Source organism: Tyto alba, unplaced genomic scaffold (genome assembly GCF_018691265.1).
Source record: "Tyto alba isolate M040663 unplaced genomic scaffold, T.alba_DEE_v4.0 Super-Scaffold_39, whole genome shotgun sequence".
Taxonomy (NCBI): Eukaryota; Metazoa; Chordata; class Aves; order Strigiformes; family Tytonidae; genus Tyto; species Tyto alba.
The window spans coordinates 5,690,631-5,709,093 of record NW_024881314.1 but is presented as its reverse complement, the minus strand read 5'-3'; the positions used below and the strand labels follow the sequence as shown (position 1 = coordinate 5,709,093).

Genomic DNA, 18,463 nt, shown 5'->3' with positions numbered 1-18,463 from the left:
TCAGTTTTTATGGTGATGATGAGGGAAATACACAATTCTGTATAGATTACAAAATATTTATTCCTTCTAATGTTAAGATAATTTATGTTTCAATAAAGAGATTTCTTTTTCTGTGCCATTTTACCATCCACAGGTGTTTCTGTAATTTTAAAACAACTGACTTGAGTAAGTAAAGGATACAGGTGTAATGTTATTGTAAGTCACCCCAGAATTCAATCTAAGGAAATGATCAATCCTTCTAACTTGGTGGTTTTTAATCTATAAATACTTAAGAAAAGTTTTCCATAACACTTTTAAAATGGACGTAGAGAGTGAGATCATAAATTAGATACTAAAATCTTAGTGTCTGATAATCTCAGCCTAAATAGTAATTTTCCATAAGGAACCAACAACATGCACTGAAAATGAAGAAGGTATCGTGTGGCTGGAGTAATGTGTACCACTCTTGAACATGCTTGACAAACAGCATAGTTTAAGACAGTGGCATCAAATGATGCTAAAGGGATTTCCATTTTAGTCCTCAAAACCAAACCCTTACTTTGTAAATGAGTTTGATAAGAAGAATACATGCAGTTGCATTTCAGATATGCACAGAGTTACTGGGGTTTCAGCACGCGATGGGCACCAACTCGGTTCTGCTGACTTGTATGCACACAACTATTACACAGTTGTGAAACAGTCAGGTGCCAATTAGAACTGCATTTGGTGTGCACATTTCATGAGAATTACAAGAACTGTAAAAATGAGCAATTAGAACTGCATTTCTTTTGGAAATTTGAATTTTCAGCACCACCAACATTTTTCCCAGGAAAGCAACACTGTCAAAATGTTTTGTTTATGGAAAGCTCTGAAAGGAAAAAAATGCCAAACAAACTAAAAATATGAAGTCAGCTGAACCTGAATGGAGCTCCAATTACAACCAATTTTTTTTTAAGCTTTTGCGGAAGTGTTTGAGCTTAATTAGGTTAAGCTATTTGTTTATGATACAGAGTTGCTCTTTGATCATGAATGTTCATTTATATAGAAACCCTGTTATCAGTCTCAGGATAAGAAATTAAATGAACAGTGTTTGTGCTAAGAAAATTTAGAAAAGTTTAAGAAGCTCAGAAAATAGCTGTCATTAATAAAAGAAAGACATTATTTAATATAGTATGTGATAGCAGTAGGGTAAGCAAATTATATTTCAGGAAAGAAAGGGAAACTAAACTGTGTTCACTCACACATCCTGCCTAAGCTATGGTAGCTGTTGGAGAATCTTTAATAACCTGATATCTAGTCTGAGCTTGAACTTTGCCAGTTCTTGGGTAAAGCACCTGTAATATCAGCTCGTAACTTATAACCTTTGAAATCCTTGCATCCATTCTCACAGCAAAAGAAAACAAAGCATTCTCCATGAAGCTGATGTTTGATATTTTTAAGAGATTTTACCAGAAAGGTGAAAAAGAGACAATATAATGTTAAGCATCCCTAAGAAAATACTCTGGCTCTTCATTTGAACCTTAGCTGTTGTTGGAATTGGGTAATAAGAACATACTCAGACCATCTTTATTTAAAAGCATGAATCTAGGTTAGAAGCTGTAGGCTGGCTTTTTCAGCTTATCTCTCTTCTTTTTTTTTTTTTTTTTTTTTTGTTTTGATTAAATCCTGTACGTGGTAAGACGGGTGCATTAGCTGCATGGTTTTCTAGCTGAAGATCATCCAAAATACATGAATAGATCTTGGCCTTTGGGAAGGGCTGTATTCACAGAGCATTTAAATGAGTTTTTTCAGATATTGCTTGAAGATATTTTTGCACTCAGAGGGGAATAATGCAGATCTGTCTCAGGTTCCCTGTACTAGCAAAGATGTCTCTCTCTGGAACATGCTACAGAATGGATAGGAGCTTCATATGCAAAAATTGAGAGTTTTAAGGCCATATTTTAAAACTGCGTTCAGCTTTTTTTTTTAATGCAGTTGATAACATGAGTTGCTTATATTTCATCATTGCACATCCAAAGATGCCATGCTTGGTCATCTCTGTGCGATCTCACCTGAATTATGCACATATTAGTCACTGATGCAAATCTGACATGTGATATTTGTACACTTTTAAAAATATAGGTCACCTTCATGAATAAAATTTCCTGACAGTGGCCTAGCCTGTCTTTGCCAATCTGAGCATGCTGTTAGCCTGGCTCCACTCTATAAAACTATAACACATGCCGTACAGTAGGTTAATGACTGCATGAGTGAAACTACTGTCACCTTCCCAGCTGAAGGTTATCAGCTTTGACAGCATTTGCTGATGTCCAGTGAACCATAAGCCATATTCTAGGAGTACTTATCACTTTACTGTCTTACTGCCAAGGCAATTCATGAGCAGTTTGTGAGGAAAAAATGTGAGCAGGGCGAGGACGACACATGAAATTTTGGAGGGAAAATGAGAAGTATTAGGCGATGCTAACTCATCAAAATAGGCCATGAAATAGGCCATAAAAGAGATGAAACAATAAAAGAGTCATCACAGTGGAAATAACTACAGCACCATCCATGTCAGTCTGGTACACACTTTTCGTTCACACCAAAACCTGCCTGATTTGAAAGTAGTCTTTGACATTTATGCTCTGTTAGAACACTTCTTGCCAAGAGATCACTGTATAGTTTCACAAATATTACTGAAGTCTCACACAGTGCCTGTGAGGTAGATCAGTGAAGTTATCTCATTTTTTCAGATGAGTAAATTACAGGACACAGAGGTGAGTGATTCTTTTTCTTTTTTTTTTTCCTGAGACCATAGCAAGACAGCTTGAAAGCCAGAAGCAAGACCCCAAGATTCCTGGCTCCTTCATCCTGGTTTTATAACCTGCATTGCACTATTTCTGTTTTAACAGGGTCCTGGTAAGTAATTTTTGTGCATTAAATATAATTTCTGATTATGAGTCAGATGCATCTATACTTGGTGCTAGTCCCTATGCATTAAAAGAGAAGAAGGACATGCTGCTCAATAGGATTATAGTTGCTAATGCTTTGCCAGTCAGCCTAAAATATTCTTTAGTAGCTAGTGTCTGTTGTTCTTACCTTGATGCCAGCAGTGTAGAGAAATATTTGGAAAATCATTGATAATACTGAAAGATTTAAGAGCTTTCCATATTATCAAGGTTATGGATATCCCATGATTTCATGTGATGCCTCATCCTGAGGAAAAGCTGTGATTTCTCTTGATAAAGACAGTCCAAAGACACTTCCATCCACAGAGTAGGAACTTGCGAGCATCTGAGCTGTAGCTCCTATGAGGTACAGCAGTGCTTCCCACATCTACAGAAATATGCATTGACTAGAAATAATATATTCTGCATTAAATAAAGTACACATTAAGTAACACATTTTTATTTGGTTATGTAGAGAGAGTACTGAATGACTTTTGTAGAGGTTCGATTGACAACATCATGGTCCTAATCAAAAAGAAACACACAGTAAGTTTCCTTTTAAAAAGCAAAAGACTAAGCACCAAGATTTTCGGGGTAAAAATATAAAATCAGTCATTCTGTGGAATGTATATTTACAATCAGTCATTAGAAATATAGAAAGAACTGAAAAAAATTACAGGGGAGTAAAGACTGACTCAACTGATAGCTAAATATTAACAGTGTTCGTAAGAATGAGGGAAATGACAAACAGCTTGCCAAACTGTGAATTGTCCAAAATGACTGACTGAATCAAGAAATTAAACATCCTTGGGCAAAGCAAACTATATACCAGCAAAGGTCATTACGGTTTCCTCATAGGGTTTAGCTCTTTCACTTTGCAATTGAGCTGAGTTTTTAAAAATGGTTTCAGTATGCAGACTTAAAGGTCTTGGTCTGTGTTAAACAGAGAGGCTTCGAAACCAATTCCCTCTAGCAGCTGTTAATGAATACTAGCAGGTTATTAGGATGTTACTTGTAGCAGCTACGCTGTGTGATATTGTATGTGAAGGCTACACCAGCCACACAATGGTTAAAGATCAGAGGTTTAATTAGCCATATTTTACTGGGCTTGCCTTTAGGCCTCACAAATAAAAGGATTTAAAGAAGAGCAAAGGAAAGACTTTTTTTGTCTTCCATGGGAACAGTCTCAGGATTGCAGCTTGCCAGCATGCTGTGCACTGCATCTATGCCATTACGCCTATTGCCATTGCTTTGCTCTTTCAGGTTGTGGCAGTGGAATTAATTTCCTTTATTATATCTGTATTCCATTGGCACAGGATATACTGAAAAACTAGAAGTGATGTGAAACACTGAGAAACTAGTGATCACCTTTCTGGTGTGTAGGTAAACATATATCTATATTCAGAAGTCTGCTGTCAATATTGCACAGTTTTGCATATTTTCTGCCATTGATTTGAGCAAAAGGAACAGCAAGAGTCTAACTGCAGCTCAGGTATCCTGTTCACGAGATGATAGTGCACTGTTAACTGAATCAAAGCTAAGACTAAGCGCTACTTGAAGCTTATTACCATTCAAGTGAGACCAGTTAAAAAGAAGCACCAATTTAGAGCTAGTGACCTTGAGCTGTGAGTGTTGTATTACCAGATGCAGCTGAGTACGGATTTGGCTCAGCTGAGGGGTAGGCACGAACTCACAGTAAAGAAATTGTAAGTAACAAGCCACTGCATGAGAGGCTCCATCTGCCTTGCTTTCAGCCCTCATTCCCCACAAAATCAGAAAATTGATGGTAAACGCACATCTTATCGTCCATGTGTGGTTAGAGAATTCCAAATTGAAAGGGGCTGAGGTTATTCTTGCTTAGCAGATGAAATGCTAACTATATTTCAGTGCATTTGTGTATAGCAATGGAAAACATCATTTATTTGGAATGTCAGGAATTACTTTTGATTAACCTTAAGTAACGTTGTGAGGCTTTGCTCTACTACTGTGCAGGTACATGTACTGTCAATTCCTCTGCACATATGTAGATAGAGAATTAAGACAGTGTTGGAAATTCCTCAAAACCTTGCTAGGAGAAACCTGTTAAGAGCTTATAGCAAGTATTTATTTTATGTTTTAAAAATTCAATAGACTCCAGTTAATCTGCCCTCTGGTAATCCACAGAATAGTGATTGAGCCAGACACTTAGCTGGTGTAATGTAGTGAAGCTCTTCTGAAAGCAACAGTCAGGCTGCTACTCTAAGATATAAGAGGCTTACGCTCAATTCCCTAATTCACCACAGATCTCTTGTGGAATCTTGGGCAAATTCCTTATATCTAGACGAAAAAACAGAGTTTACAGGCACTGAACAAAGTTCAAATCCTGACGATGTTCAGACTTCCTACAGGATGCGTAAGGAGAGCAAGGCTCATTAAATGGAATGCAAAATAAAACCCACAGTGGCCAGACATAAGGAGGCACCCTCAACATCCTCACATAATTTCTATATGGCCTTAGGAAGCCATTTCTATGAAAGAAGGCATAATCCTACATACTTTCAATAAGAATCCTCTGGTACTGCTTACATAATAGCAGAGCACCTAGCTTCTTACCGCCGAAGATAGGTGTGAATTAGGGGCCAAGCTATTCAGTTCAGTCATGACAAAAGACTTTGTGGGCAGGCATGGGAACAAAATTTTCCAGCCTCTGGTCAAGCCACAGCTGAGAGCATGTTTCAAGCATCAGATCTCTCGAACTAGGCATCAAAAGAGGGACTTTGGATAAATTAATGACTCTAACATTTAATCTTTCTATTGTTGCTTCACCACCTCAATATGGAATCGGAAGGTAAATGCACTAAAGAGTATAAAGCATTCAGTTACTGTAGCAATGGGGACCATAGAAGTAGCTAAAATTAACAGATGCTGTCATTTATAATTGCTGAGAATTTGAGCACCAGAGTGCATTATAAGTGAGTATGGTGGGAAGGTTTGAGCTCTTCAGAGTTAACAGTCTGATCTCTGATCCATACAGGTAGAGCTGTCTGGGGGGCCATTGTATGGAGATGTGCCAGACTATATGTTGCCCTGCAGACAAGACTGCAGAATAGGTACCTTCATAGCAGTGATGCAAATACAGGATGTATATTCTCTGTAAGCAAGTGGTCAAGTGAGCAGTGATGTCAGCGCCCTTTTTGTAGCTTTGTGTTTCAGTTCATGATGGAAGAAATCTTTATTGTGGACACAGTTCCAGGAATAAGTGGATGGAAAACATTTTAGGGAACAATTCTGTCATAAGAAAGGGTGGAGAAGTGGGTCTGGTAACAATTTTAGAGGCCAAAAGAAAATGAGAAACAAGTAGGAGAAAACATTAAATCAAATGAGAAAAGTATGGTGGGCCTTCTGCAAATTTAGAGAAAAGTTTGGGGGCAAATTCTGCAGAATTTCCACAGAGCAAGTATCTAAGGAAGGTGAATGTGTGAGCATGCACGTAGTACATCAGGGAACAAGTTTCATGCTTCCCACCTTCAGGATACTGCTTTGTCAAATGACATCTTACCATGAACTGAAAAGTTAGTATTTGTTCTCTGTTACTCTGAAGGTTGACAACATTTTCTTCAGCCTCATCTTTTTCCCCTCTTCACATTTGACTAAGCACAGGTATCGATATCCACTCTGACTAATTAGGAACACTTTCTGACACAAAATCTCACTTTGAGAGAAGCGTGGCAATTTACAGTTGAGTTACTTATGGCTAGATCCCAAATGGTCCTTTAAGTCGGACTGCCAAAAGACAATGACTTTTGCATTGTCCCTAGAGATGAGAACAACCTGCACTGAACTGTTGATAACTCCTGGCATTAAGCTTTGCATAGAAGAAAGCATGTGTGGGAGAGCTCCTGTCATCTTAAACTGGTCCTTCTGTACAAGACAAGCAGAAAAGGCAGAAACAGTTACTGCTCTGCAGCTATTTTCCTTATTCATTGTATGTGCTGTTAAATTGCACAAAGTTCCTACCAAGATCAGCATGAACTCTGCTAGGCATTCCCTGTCTCTGTAACGGGGATTGTTCAGGCAGGGAATTCCTGACTAAACTGGTGGTCCTGAGCAGGCATTTGCACTATCCAGCACGTGTGTAATGAGTTGCTCATTTTCCCCTCTCCCTATGACCTCTGACACCTACTTCTATAGGCAATGCAAATACTGCTGGTCCTTCTTCTCCCTGCCAGGACTGTTGTTCAGTGGTTAGCCAGAACAAACATGGATCGTGACAGTGCAGGAACTGAGTTTACGTTGGCTGGATTCTAGCTTGGCTTCATGAAGACTGCTTTCATGCTAAAATTCAGCAATGTTTTTCACAAAGCATCAGTGCAAAGCCAAGGATTATGATTCTTCTAAGCTGAGAGGTCAAAAGTATAGTTCGGCTCTGAATTTCATGCATTTTTTCAAGCAGATGTATGTGTACAATTTAGCAGTCTTTCCGCTCACGAGATCAGAAGTAGGGAGTGCATATAAATGAGTATATTTGCAAGGAAAAATTCATGTCCTGAATTAGTAGAAAAGATGGAAGAACTCTTGCTCATTTTCAGAAGTAACCACATCAGTAAGCAGCAACAGACTTGGTATAACAGTCTACTATAGGAAGACCTCTGACATATTGATCATGGTGGAGAAAGGAATTCTTGGACCCTCTTCCTCACAGCTGTCTTCACAGCAAACAGTTCAAATAATTTTTACTTCTACTTCATTGATTATTTCAGTAAAAAATTCCTACATTGCTGACATTGATGCATCATTACCCAGTGACAGCTGTGGTAAAAACTCAAGTATGGACAAGCTGAAATTTCCAGTTTGCCTACAGGACATGTGCTGTCAGAGTGAGCATGCACAGTGCATCCCAAATTGTTCTCTGCTTTTGGAACTACCAGTGGGATTCCTGAAGTGTGTGAACTGTACCTTTTAGTCTTAATGAGAATTGTTTCACACAGCATTAAATTACTGGTAGCTGCATAGCCTTGCAAATGCCAGTGCTCCAGCTCCCTGGGTAAAATGTACTGCACAGAAATGTTTGCCAAAAATATCAGTGTGGAGATGCAGCCAAAACAGTGGGTATATTTTGAGGTTTACAACTCTGAACAGAGATTTTCTTATCTTAAGTTTCAGAGGAGCAACCAGCAATAATTTCACCCTGCTCCATCCTGATACAGGGGATGTACCTTCTGCAATTTCTCTCCTTACTGAACTTAATTACAGTGAGCTCAGGCTCCATGGCAGGTCACTGTACAACCTGTTTGGTTTATATACATGCTGCAAAATCCAGTGCACTGCAATGAAAAGAAAGAGTCTGAACTCCATGAGAAAAGTGTATGATTCCCCTGCTCCACAGTACTCGAGGCTTAGCATAACACAGAGGTGACAATGCCATAAATCTCCGTTTAGGCCACGTGCATTAATCTATTAGCTCCAACTGTGCGGATGCCCCGCAGATCAGAGCCACACACAACAGGCAGCAGTCACTAACTGTGCAGAAGTGTGGTGGAAGTACAAGAAATCTGAATACTTTCTTCCTTAGAAGAGGGCTCAGTCCAAACATGGGCAGACTTTGTTTCTGTGTTCAGATTACGAAACAGGATGAACGTTTGCTTCCCTTAGCAACAGGGAAAGATATTCTTCAGCTTTCATTCAGTTACAGCATTAAAATCTGCATGTATTTGTTTCTTCTACTGACTGGCAGATACATAGCAGTTGGCAAAATTTTCTCTACATCCTCCATTCTGACAGTAGGAAAATGACTGCCTTTGAAGTGGGTCTTTTGGTAGGTCCCCATAGTTCTGTCTCCACAATTGGAAAGATGTTTCATTTAGGTTTTTTTTTTTGATTTCCTAGCTCTGAGGCAATTAATGTGTGGCAAAATCTGCAGCTGCTGGGAGATCTTTCTAACAAAACACCTCTGATAAGTGAATACTGATTTGTCAAAATCAAAACCATTCCTGGGATTCTGCTTTCATTCAATTCTAGTTCTGGAATTGTCAGTGGATCTGATTCTGCATTCTCAAAGTGAAATCTAGTGATTTTTGGTTTTGAATAATTTTTTGAGTGACTGGGATGAGAAGTGTAGTTTGAACTGTACTCTCATTAAGGAAAAAACAAAAACAGTACGGAAGTCCTCACATGGGCAAAACGCTTTGTCATTTTTTATATGATACTAACATGTGAAAAAAATACAAAATGGCTCATTCTGAAAAGAACTGTACCATAAATTGCATGTGTGTTCAGTTAAAAAAAACAAAAAAAAACAAAAAAAAACAAACCGGAACACGCAAACCCTGCAACATTTCCTTCCCTAGCAGAAAAACACCGAAACAGAGACAGAGAACCTGTATCCAAATAACCCTCTTTAATAACCAACTGTCTACTGAAAGACCGTTTCCTCAGTTCAACTAAGAGACTGTGTATACCTTCATGATAGATGAGACTTGCTGAGACTTTAGATAAAGACTCCTGTGGAACAGCAAAATTGATGGAGAGCTCAAAATCGTGGCACTGGATTCCTCTGGCTTTCCTTAAAATATTGACCCTCGTAGCTTTTCAGGCCATGCCTGTGTTTTCTGCAGTGCGTTTATTTGATGTGAGCTAACATTTTTCTAAGCCGCTTTATCAAGCCATTGAAGTTATTAATAAAATTATGACATTTGTTGTCCCTTATGAGATGAAAATTAGTCATGTTATATATATGCTCAGTTTGAGTAACAAGAATTGTAGCATAACCAACTAGTTTCATTATTTACCTTGGCATCACGCAATTTTTTTTAAACTAACAACCTAAGAAAATACTGGATTTTATTTTTAGAGGAAAGAGGAGTAAACCCAGCAAAAGCTATAAGCCAAATTAAGAACACAGATTTATAAGCCTCTTTGCCTTTAAAAACTAGACAGAGCAAAATCTGTTGCTATTGTTATTTTTATCCTGAGAAGTCACCCTGTGCTACAATATACTAAATGGTACTATGTACACTGCTCACTGTAAAAGAGCTAAACATCCATAAGTCATTTGTTTAATCATTTCTGAGTTTTTATGCCAAGCACCTGTCTTTTAATTTGCTACAACCAACCTGAAACATCTGTCATTTTTTTCCCCATGAATTAATAACTCTGTAATTAAAATCCAGCAGAGAGCTCAGCTGAGACTCCTGGTTAATTAGGACAGGAGATAGCCATGTGAGCGGCATGGCATTACATTAGTTGGAGGAGGCTTGGATTTGAACCAGGGCTCTGTGGATGACACAGAGCTACCAGCTCATGATTTAACTATGAAGCTTTTGGATATTTGTTCCAGTAGCCAGTATGCCTATTTGTGGGCAATCAAATATTGATGAAATTATTTAATCAGGACACATTGCCTGAAAACTATTTTCTTTAAATTTGTGTTTTTAAAGAATCTGGTTTTAGTTATCACTGTTTGTCAAATACTAAGAAAATGAGAAGAAACAGTGCTGAACTAAGCTCTTGCCTAAAGCTGTTTTGCACTTCAAGTGGCAGTGGGAGTGTCACAAAGAGAAAAATTACCTTCTCAGCAAAGGCCATACCTGCTGCTAATGTGCAAAGGTTGAGGATTTTACTTTCTTCCAGGATTGCTTTCTACCCTGATAATTGCAATAGTGCCCAAATAATTAAGATTGTTCCTGGTACTGAAAATATCAGCTTGGTTCAGGTTGATGCAGGTTGATTCCTGCAGCTTTTGAAAGGATTCTTATACCACATACTTGATACCTAAGGATTTGGGGATTGTTTTTTTTTACTTTTTGTTTTAAAACAACAGACAAAAATATTTGTTGTTATATCACATTTCAGCACACTTATAGATGAAAACATATATCTGAAGACCTCATCACTCATCAAGTATTTTTTTACTTTTAGAAACTGCACCAATTAATATCACAATATTTTTCAAGTTTGTTCATTGAAGGCAAAGAAATTTATCTTGGTGCTAAGAGTGAGATATGAAAGATTTTTATAATGAACTTCAAGAATTTGAAACCAAAATTAAACTGAACTTGTAGCACACAGTAATGTATGCCATATGTAATATGAATGTCCTGCTGTGTATCACAGAGAAAAAAAGTGTTATGGTAACTCAGAAGGCATTCCTGTTTTAGTATGGTCCAAATTCACAAAGGATTTCCTATGAAATAAACTTCTTTAAATAGCCTCTGATATAAAGTAATGTCTGGCCAATTCATATATTCTTCATTGTCAGCTTAAATGTGAAGCAGTTATTTGCCATTTTCCATTGCAGGCAAGATGATAGAAGAGTTCCCAGCTTCTCATATGCTAGTTTGCTATAAATCTGAATTACTGAGTTTATACCTTATTTTCCATTTTGAGCTTGCTCTTTACGCAGCAGTGTATATATAGCAGTCACATCCCATTCATGGGAAAACCATCTACAATTCCTGTAATTTAAGATTCAGGGAGTTTTTTATTTCTTTATAGGTTTTCCTGAGAGATTCAAGCAGAGGGCTCTACTTTCCAGTGGATAAGGTATATTTAATAATTAACCTCATACAGGTTGAGTCAAGACTTACAATATTTTGCAGTATAATAATGATTTCATTGTTTCTTTATAAATCTGAAATCCATTGCAGGAAAATACACCTCTGGAGGGAAGCTGAGGGAATTGGATGATGCATCTTTGTCTCTGAGAAGGTGAACTTGAGAAAAGGCTAGGTAAGTTTCCTCAATATACAACAAAATATTTATCTCCAGCCTTGATCCAGGGAAAAAGGAGGATTGTTTCCTGAAAGGAAAGGGATGATAGACAGGAAAGCTTTTGGATTAACACCACATTGTGAGGGTAGAAGCCCAGAGGGAAGCAATATGCAAAATCTTTTAAAAAAAAAAAAAAAAGTTGCAAAATACTTATTTCTGACAGATTTTACACTTAGCCTTATGTAAAACAAGGTACACATGGTTTTACTTTCAAATTAGCTGTGGCACCCATGGTGTGTTATTAAAATGTTTTTCACTTCAAATTCTCAAAGTTTTAGAAGGGGGAGAAATACAGATTTGTTCAACTTCACATTAAAGTTCCAGGGCAGTGACAGTGTTCTGAGGCTGTGAGGTCCAGGAAATGCAGCACAGAACAGAGAGTGAGAAAATCTGTCATCCACTTGTCAGCCCTGAAAAATACTACATCCCCTACCCCCTCCTACCTTTTGAGAGCTTGCATTGCATATACAGAGATGTAATTTTTTAAAAATTTTCAAATGACAAGAAAACATTATAATGCTAGAGAGCTGCATCTGAACTACACCGTACAGATGAGAAAACCCAATATGGCTGATAGGTTATTGCCTTTTCGATAAACCATCCTTCACTTCCAGTAGCGACCACATGAAAAATGAGATTCGTTGAACAAGATTGCCCTCTGCAGGCCACAGACACCTCCCTCCTTCACTGGGATATTTGTTCCCCTTTTCTACACAGGCAAATTAAATACGCTGCTAACATAACAGAGTTTAGATTTAAAGGAAAAAAAAATAGTAATTACTTAAATAGATATTCTTATTAGATATTCTGTGTTCTTAGTGAGACAGGGTACCAAACATTAATTTAATTTGCCCAAATAGCTCCTGATTAGGTTTGCTGTTATCTGAAGGCAGTGAGCTAATGGAGATGATGCAGAAGGGATTTGATTTAGCCCTCTAGCTGTTTGTTCAAGTTGAGCTACCAGCACAGGCCATAACCAGCATCTGGTCTAATGAGCTACAGTGAGAATCCCGCTGATTGTATCTTTGTTGTACTGGATAACAAGGAAGAGTCACACTGAAATAGACTTCTGGTGAAGACTCTGAGAGTAAATACAGCTCTTGGGAGATAGAGGAGGGAATACTTTGCAACTCCTCACCCGATCTCTGTTGAATAATAAGAATCTCTCTCATTTTCACACTAAAGCAAAAATCTCCACCATGGTTTATAATTTTCATATAACAAATAACAGCAGGTGCAAGTCAATATCATAAATCAGCTTATTAATATGAGATCTGTTTAAGTATTTCACTCAGTGTGCTGTGTGTGTGATTCCTTGAAAATAGGACTGAAAACTAAATAAGATAAATGTGTGAGCACTGAAAAACTAAATTAATGATATACAACTTTTAAACCAGCAAAACTAGATTGAAAAAATCTCTGCATAGCTATAGCAATTAGGGATGTGGGTTTATAATTGTTGATATTGCTGTGTCAATTACAAAATCTCTAGTACAAATAAAATTGCATTGACAAGCCTGCTTATGTTGGTATAATACATGTTAGCTTAAGACGCAGACATAAACTATGCCACTAAACACATTTGTTTCAAAACATTTTTCAAAGAGAAATTATTTAGCCTCTTCTTTCTTTTTATAACATACTGTATGTGCTTGCAAAAGACAGAAAATATCCCTTAGTAGTAATACTTAAATATAATACTATACCTGCAATAATAGTAAAATTGCAAAGAGTGCAGTAGGACTTTCCTGGGACTCTGGCCACCAACTCAAATACCAAGGACTCCAGTCCAGAGAAGGCTGAAGAGTCAGGCAGGCTTTTTTTCAAACAGAACCTGATGCTCACTAGGAGTTCACAGATCTAGACCAGTAGCTGTTGTCAATGAGTAACTTTAATCAGTACATTCCAATGAAAAAAGGCTTTATCAGATTTTTTTCCCCTGCGTAGCTCAATAAAATATGCCCTCTGAAACAAGACTGACTCATATTGCAGGTTTAACAAAGGCTAATTTAAATAGGGCCTTATTCCAGTTGTGGTGTTAAAGAACAAATGAAATAAACACCAAAGTTTAGAGGATGTCTTTCAAAATTCTGCAACCAAGAATAAATAAACAAACTCCTGTTTTGACAGATGATGTCTTGCTTATAACCAAATGACAAGACTAACAGAAATGTGGAAAATTGAGATGCATTCATTAGAAACAGTCTCAAATGAAACCTCACCAAGCTGTATGATGAACTCCACCCATTTACTATAGAAAGAGTAAGAAAAATACTTGGCTCCTGCATTCATTGCACATAATCAACTTGCCTAAAAGTTCTTGTAATAACTTGCTTCTTGTAGAGATACTTGCAGGTACACAGAAGTGTGCTCTCCAGCCGTTAGTTAAAGCCATCCAGTAGATGGGGCCATAGAGTTATGAAAGAAAGTAAAAGGAGTTTATCCGAGAAAGAACATCAGAATCAGTGCAAATAGAGCTCCGTTAATTCATGAAGTTCTAATGTCAGGCAAATAATTTATTTGGTTACATCATGTTCTGACTGTATGACTGATTAAGCTGTACTCAAATGCTAGTTAATATGATTCTGTATTTGTTTGATACTGAAATAACTACAACTCTCAGTCAACAAAAATTACAGCTGAGGTTTTAATTTTCATTCATGCCACATTCGTTCCTAAGTATTGTATAGGTGTGAGATACAGTCAGACTTGTGAAGAAGTGACACAATGGAAGTAATTGATAGTAATTGTAGCAAGAAAGTCCCACATGTAGAAACTTGTATGTGGTGAGATGAACATGTTAGCGGTTCCTACAAAGGATGACTTTATGAATGTAACTTACATGCACTGGTTGTTTCTTTTTTTTTTCCCCTGCTTCTCTGAGATCTGGGCATCTGTATCTGTTAAATCTGTGAAACAGAAAAGAACATACAGGTTTGAGAAAACATGTATGAATGTTGCAGGAGCAGTGGTCAGCCCCGGTGATTTCATAGCAGTGGATGCTTAAGTTTGAAATACATTTGCACATAGTGTGCGTGTAATCCATTTAACCACCAAATTGCATCAGGTATCGGTTTAAAAGTGCACGTTCTATTTTTCTGCATTTGAAAAGCCTGATTTTCTGTGGTCTGGTACCTGAAATGAAGATCTTAACACTTTTCTCATAAAGCTGGTCCTTTAAAGTCAGTCCTGATAGAAAAGGTTCTTCAAAATACCTGAAAACACAAAATTGCCACAGTGCCGCTGAACAGACCCGTGGGGGTGAGTGCTGCAGGGCAGGTTTGGGGTTTTTTTTCCCTTCCTGCTTTAGTTAACGTAGGTTTCCAAGCCGCACGTGTCAGCAGGCAGGTTGGAGCCCCTGGGTAGGCTGGACTCAGGTGATCTGAGCTTTTCCGAACGAAATGCCAAGTTCCTCGCGGTTTCAGCTACTAAGCTCCATTTAGGAGATGGCTGAGGGACCTCTGACTTCGAGATGAGCGGCGGGGGGTCCCGGCACATGTTAAATACTGGCCAAGGAGCAGGAAAAAGAGGACGTGGCTACGCGATCCCGCGTGGAAGTCAGTGGGCAGCCAGCTCTGGGTGCGGGGCTGAGCCGCCCGTGTCCAGGCCCGGCCCGCGGCCGAGGGGGGCTGCGCCGCTCAGCGCCTCCGCGCCGCTGCGTGGGGACAGAAGCGGCGCGGCCGCGCAGGTGCCGCGGGGGCGGTGCTGCCCGCCCGGCCCGGCCGCGAACAGCAACGAGGAGCCGCGACGGTACCTGGAGGCGGCTCCGCCCCAGTCCCAGGAAGGGAGCGACCGGATCCGGCGGGACGGAACGGGACGGGACGGGGCTGGGCTGGGCTGGGCTGCCGCCCCTCAGAGGCCGCGCGACTCTGCCGGCAGCAGCCATGGCTTTCGGGAAGGCTCCGAAGGATCCTTTCGGCACCGCCGTGGGCAGCCTGGTCGGTGAGTAACGAGGGGGCGCCGCATCCCGCCCTGCCCTGCCCCGCAGCCCGCCTGAGGGGAGCCGGGGGGCGCCGTTACCCGCCTCGCTGCCCGGGCCGTGAGGGGCGGCGGGACGGTGCCTCCCCGCTCTTCCCGCCCGGCCCGGCCCGGCGCGGCTTGGCCGGGGTGGGGGGGGGGCGGACCCCGGCCGGCTCTACGGCGGCTGCCCCTTGGCCTTTCAGAGCGGGCGACGTTTGGAGCGCTGCAGACGGAGGAGTGGGGACAGTTCATGCACATCTGCGACGTGATCAACACGACGGAGGAGGGGTGAGCGGCGCGGGGGGCTGTGGTCCCGGGGAGGGCGGGGGAGGGGGGGCACCCCGGTGTCAGAGGGACCGGCAGTGCTGTGACCTGGCCCCCTTCATCTGTGGGCAGTGAGAACGGCCGCTTTTTCGTCTCGGAGGCAGCAGTAGCTTTGCTTGAGGCAAATCGAGCAGGCGGCATACAAAGCGTATGTGAAGTTACCCGAAACGAAATAGCAGCAGGGAGCAGGTATCGTTGGTTCCTCGGGAAGAGTTTTGCCTGTCTCAGTGCCCCTTGCTTAGCCATCAGGGCTTCCAGAGATTAGTGTTGTAGGCTCTTCCTCCCCATAGACGCATGCTACAGAAAGGTGCTAACCTAGGTTTCTCACCTGAGTCTGATGTATTTTTGTATAACCTGTACTGCTTGTTAAGCTAAATGGATACCCTTTTGCTCTGTAAAACCTATCCTGGAAAAAGACCTTGAGTACTTGGCTGCCTACAAGACTGTTTACAGCACTGTGCTTTAACTTCATCGGAGTTCCCCCCTATGCAATTTCTCAGCCGAACTATCTCACAGCAGGAGTGAAGTGTTGGCTGGCTTTCTCTTCAGTGGGATCCATTGTATCAAGCATGTGCTCAGGGCTCACAGGACAGAGGTGGCCTCTTGCACTGAACAGCCACTTTCTGGTTTGCTCAGCCGCTTGCTGCTTTGTGCTTCCTTGTTCCCACCTGTAAAAGGAGGAGAAGGAAATTTGTTCTTATGCAAGATTTGCTTCAGCATTGAGTTGTAAGAACTTACTGCTATCAGTGGCACATTTTAACAGTGACTGGAGAGCTTTCTCTGGGAGACTGAGGTATGCCTTAGTTTCTGCACAAATTTTTTTTTTTTTTTAATATCAATTTTTCCTTTATTTTTTTTGGATCCCACACTCTCACCCATGGGTCTTAGAGCTTGGAAGGTCAGTAATGACTCCCTTCTGTTCTTTGCCATAAGCAACAGCATGCTTTGACCCTTAGCATTAGTTTTTATGTGGAGCTTCTATGCAACAGAGCTTTTTTTAATAAACTATTTCCTCTTATGCACAGCTTATGCTTACAGAGGAACTCTTTATAACTTCCTCCTAGGCAACTACTACTAGTCACAGTCTGTAACAGGATACTAGGAACAGCAGAACTGCTGTATCTAATTAGGCAAATGGTTATTTTAATGCAATATCCAGCTCCTGACCAGAGCATTTCCAGATGCTTCAGTGAAAGAAGCAAGAAGCAGGAGTGGAATAGTAGTAGTATAGCTTTCTGCAAGAGAATGTTTTTTTCTCCTTTCACGTACTTTCATCCATCACTTGATGCTCTACTGGTGTAACTGGGTATGACATTATGACATAGAATTAAGAAAAATAGAGAAATCTCTTCCTTTTTTTTGATGGTGTTACAACAACTTTTCAAACTGAAAAATGCAGTAATGGTAAATAACCATTTAATTTCATTGACTTTGAAATATTTTCAACAAAGTTTGGTTGGTTTTTTTTTTTTTTTTCGTATTGAAACGTATTTATGCCTATTGCTAGAGAGATCCTAAAGAAACTTTAAGACATCTTGTTTTTGTTGATCATGAGCCTTGAGCTGGCCCTAATAATTGTACACTATAGATAGCCCATATTAATCAGGCAAAACTGTTTCCCACATGTGATAAGCTTGATACCATCTTCCACCCTTTTCCTCCTGCATAGATAGCTAAAAGATATGGGGTGTATATATAGAAATCAAAATGACTGGGCTAGAAATGCCCTTATCTTTAGGGTGGGATGGGTTGTCCATTCATATATGGTGATTACTTAGGTGAGTTAAAAGCATCCTGCAATTATAAGATTGGAAGTTAGCCAAGATACCCCTACTCCTGACAGCATTCCCAGGAGAGTATTTTTTAATTGCATCATACATGAAAAATAAGTATCAGTCAACTCGATACAGCTGGCAATTGCTGTTCCCTTTTGTAGCAATAAAAGCTAGATAAATCTATTGTACAGCAGTGAAATAATTTTGGAGAATAACTTTATTTCTCTTCACTAGTCTCTGGAGTAATGCACAGTCTGCAGTAACAACCCTGATTCACGGCTTTGTTACTCTAGCTCAATGCTGAAGTGATTTTGCTGAAATCAGTGGGGCAATTGCTCTAGTTTTATGTGGGTGTAAATACGGGGATGAATATGTTTGTGTGTCTCAGGCCAGTATTTTTGGCTCTTGGATAGAGTTATGAACTAGATAAACAGTCTAACTTCACTGGTAACGTTTTCTACTTAATTTCTTGTCATAGACCTAAAGACGCAGTTAAAGCGCTAAAGAAAAAGCTTTCCAAAAACTGTAACCATAAGGAGATCAGGCTTACCCTGTCTGTAAGTACAGCTATATTTATATTAATTAGACACTAAGAAGGAAAACATTTTAAACGATAAGGTGGCATGCAAATTATCGCTGACACAACTCTCCGTGGTGTTTTCTGTCTGTTGTTTGCGTGTACAGCGCTACCACAGTGCAGATCAGATGGTCTGCTGGCATTCCATAGAGTCCTGGATGATGCAAATTCTT

General features: G+C 39.9%; 1 protein-coding gene across 2 annotated transcripts in view; it reads left to right on the top strand.

Annotated features, from left to right (window-relative positions):
• The first annotated feature begins 12,960 nt into the window (after positions 1-12,960).
• The window catches only part of TOM1L1 (target of myb1 like 1 membrane trafficking protein), a 26,894-nt gene continuing 21,391 nt past the window's right edge, over positions 12,961-18,463 (top strand). Inside the window, exons 1-3 of one of the 2 annotated variants that reach the window (XM_033002622.2) lie at positions 15,415-15,596; positions 15,818-15,902; positions 18,192-18,270. In XM_033002622.2, coding sequence (XP_032858513.2) covers positions 15,539-15,596; positions 15,818-15,902; positions 18,192-18,270 — 222 coding nt within the window. In that variant the 5' untranslated portion in view covers positions 15,415-15,538. Of the gene's footprint in view, positions 15,597-15,817; positions 15,903-18,191; positions 18,271-18,463 lie in introns of both variants that reach the window. The other variant, XM_042802374.1, reaches the window with a different exon arrangement.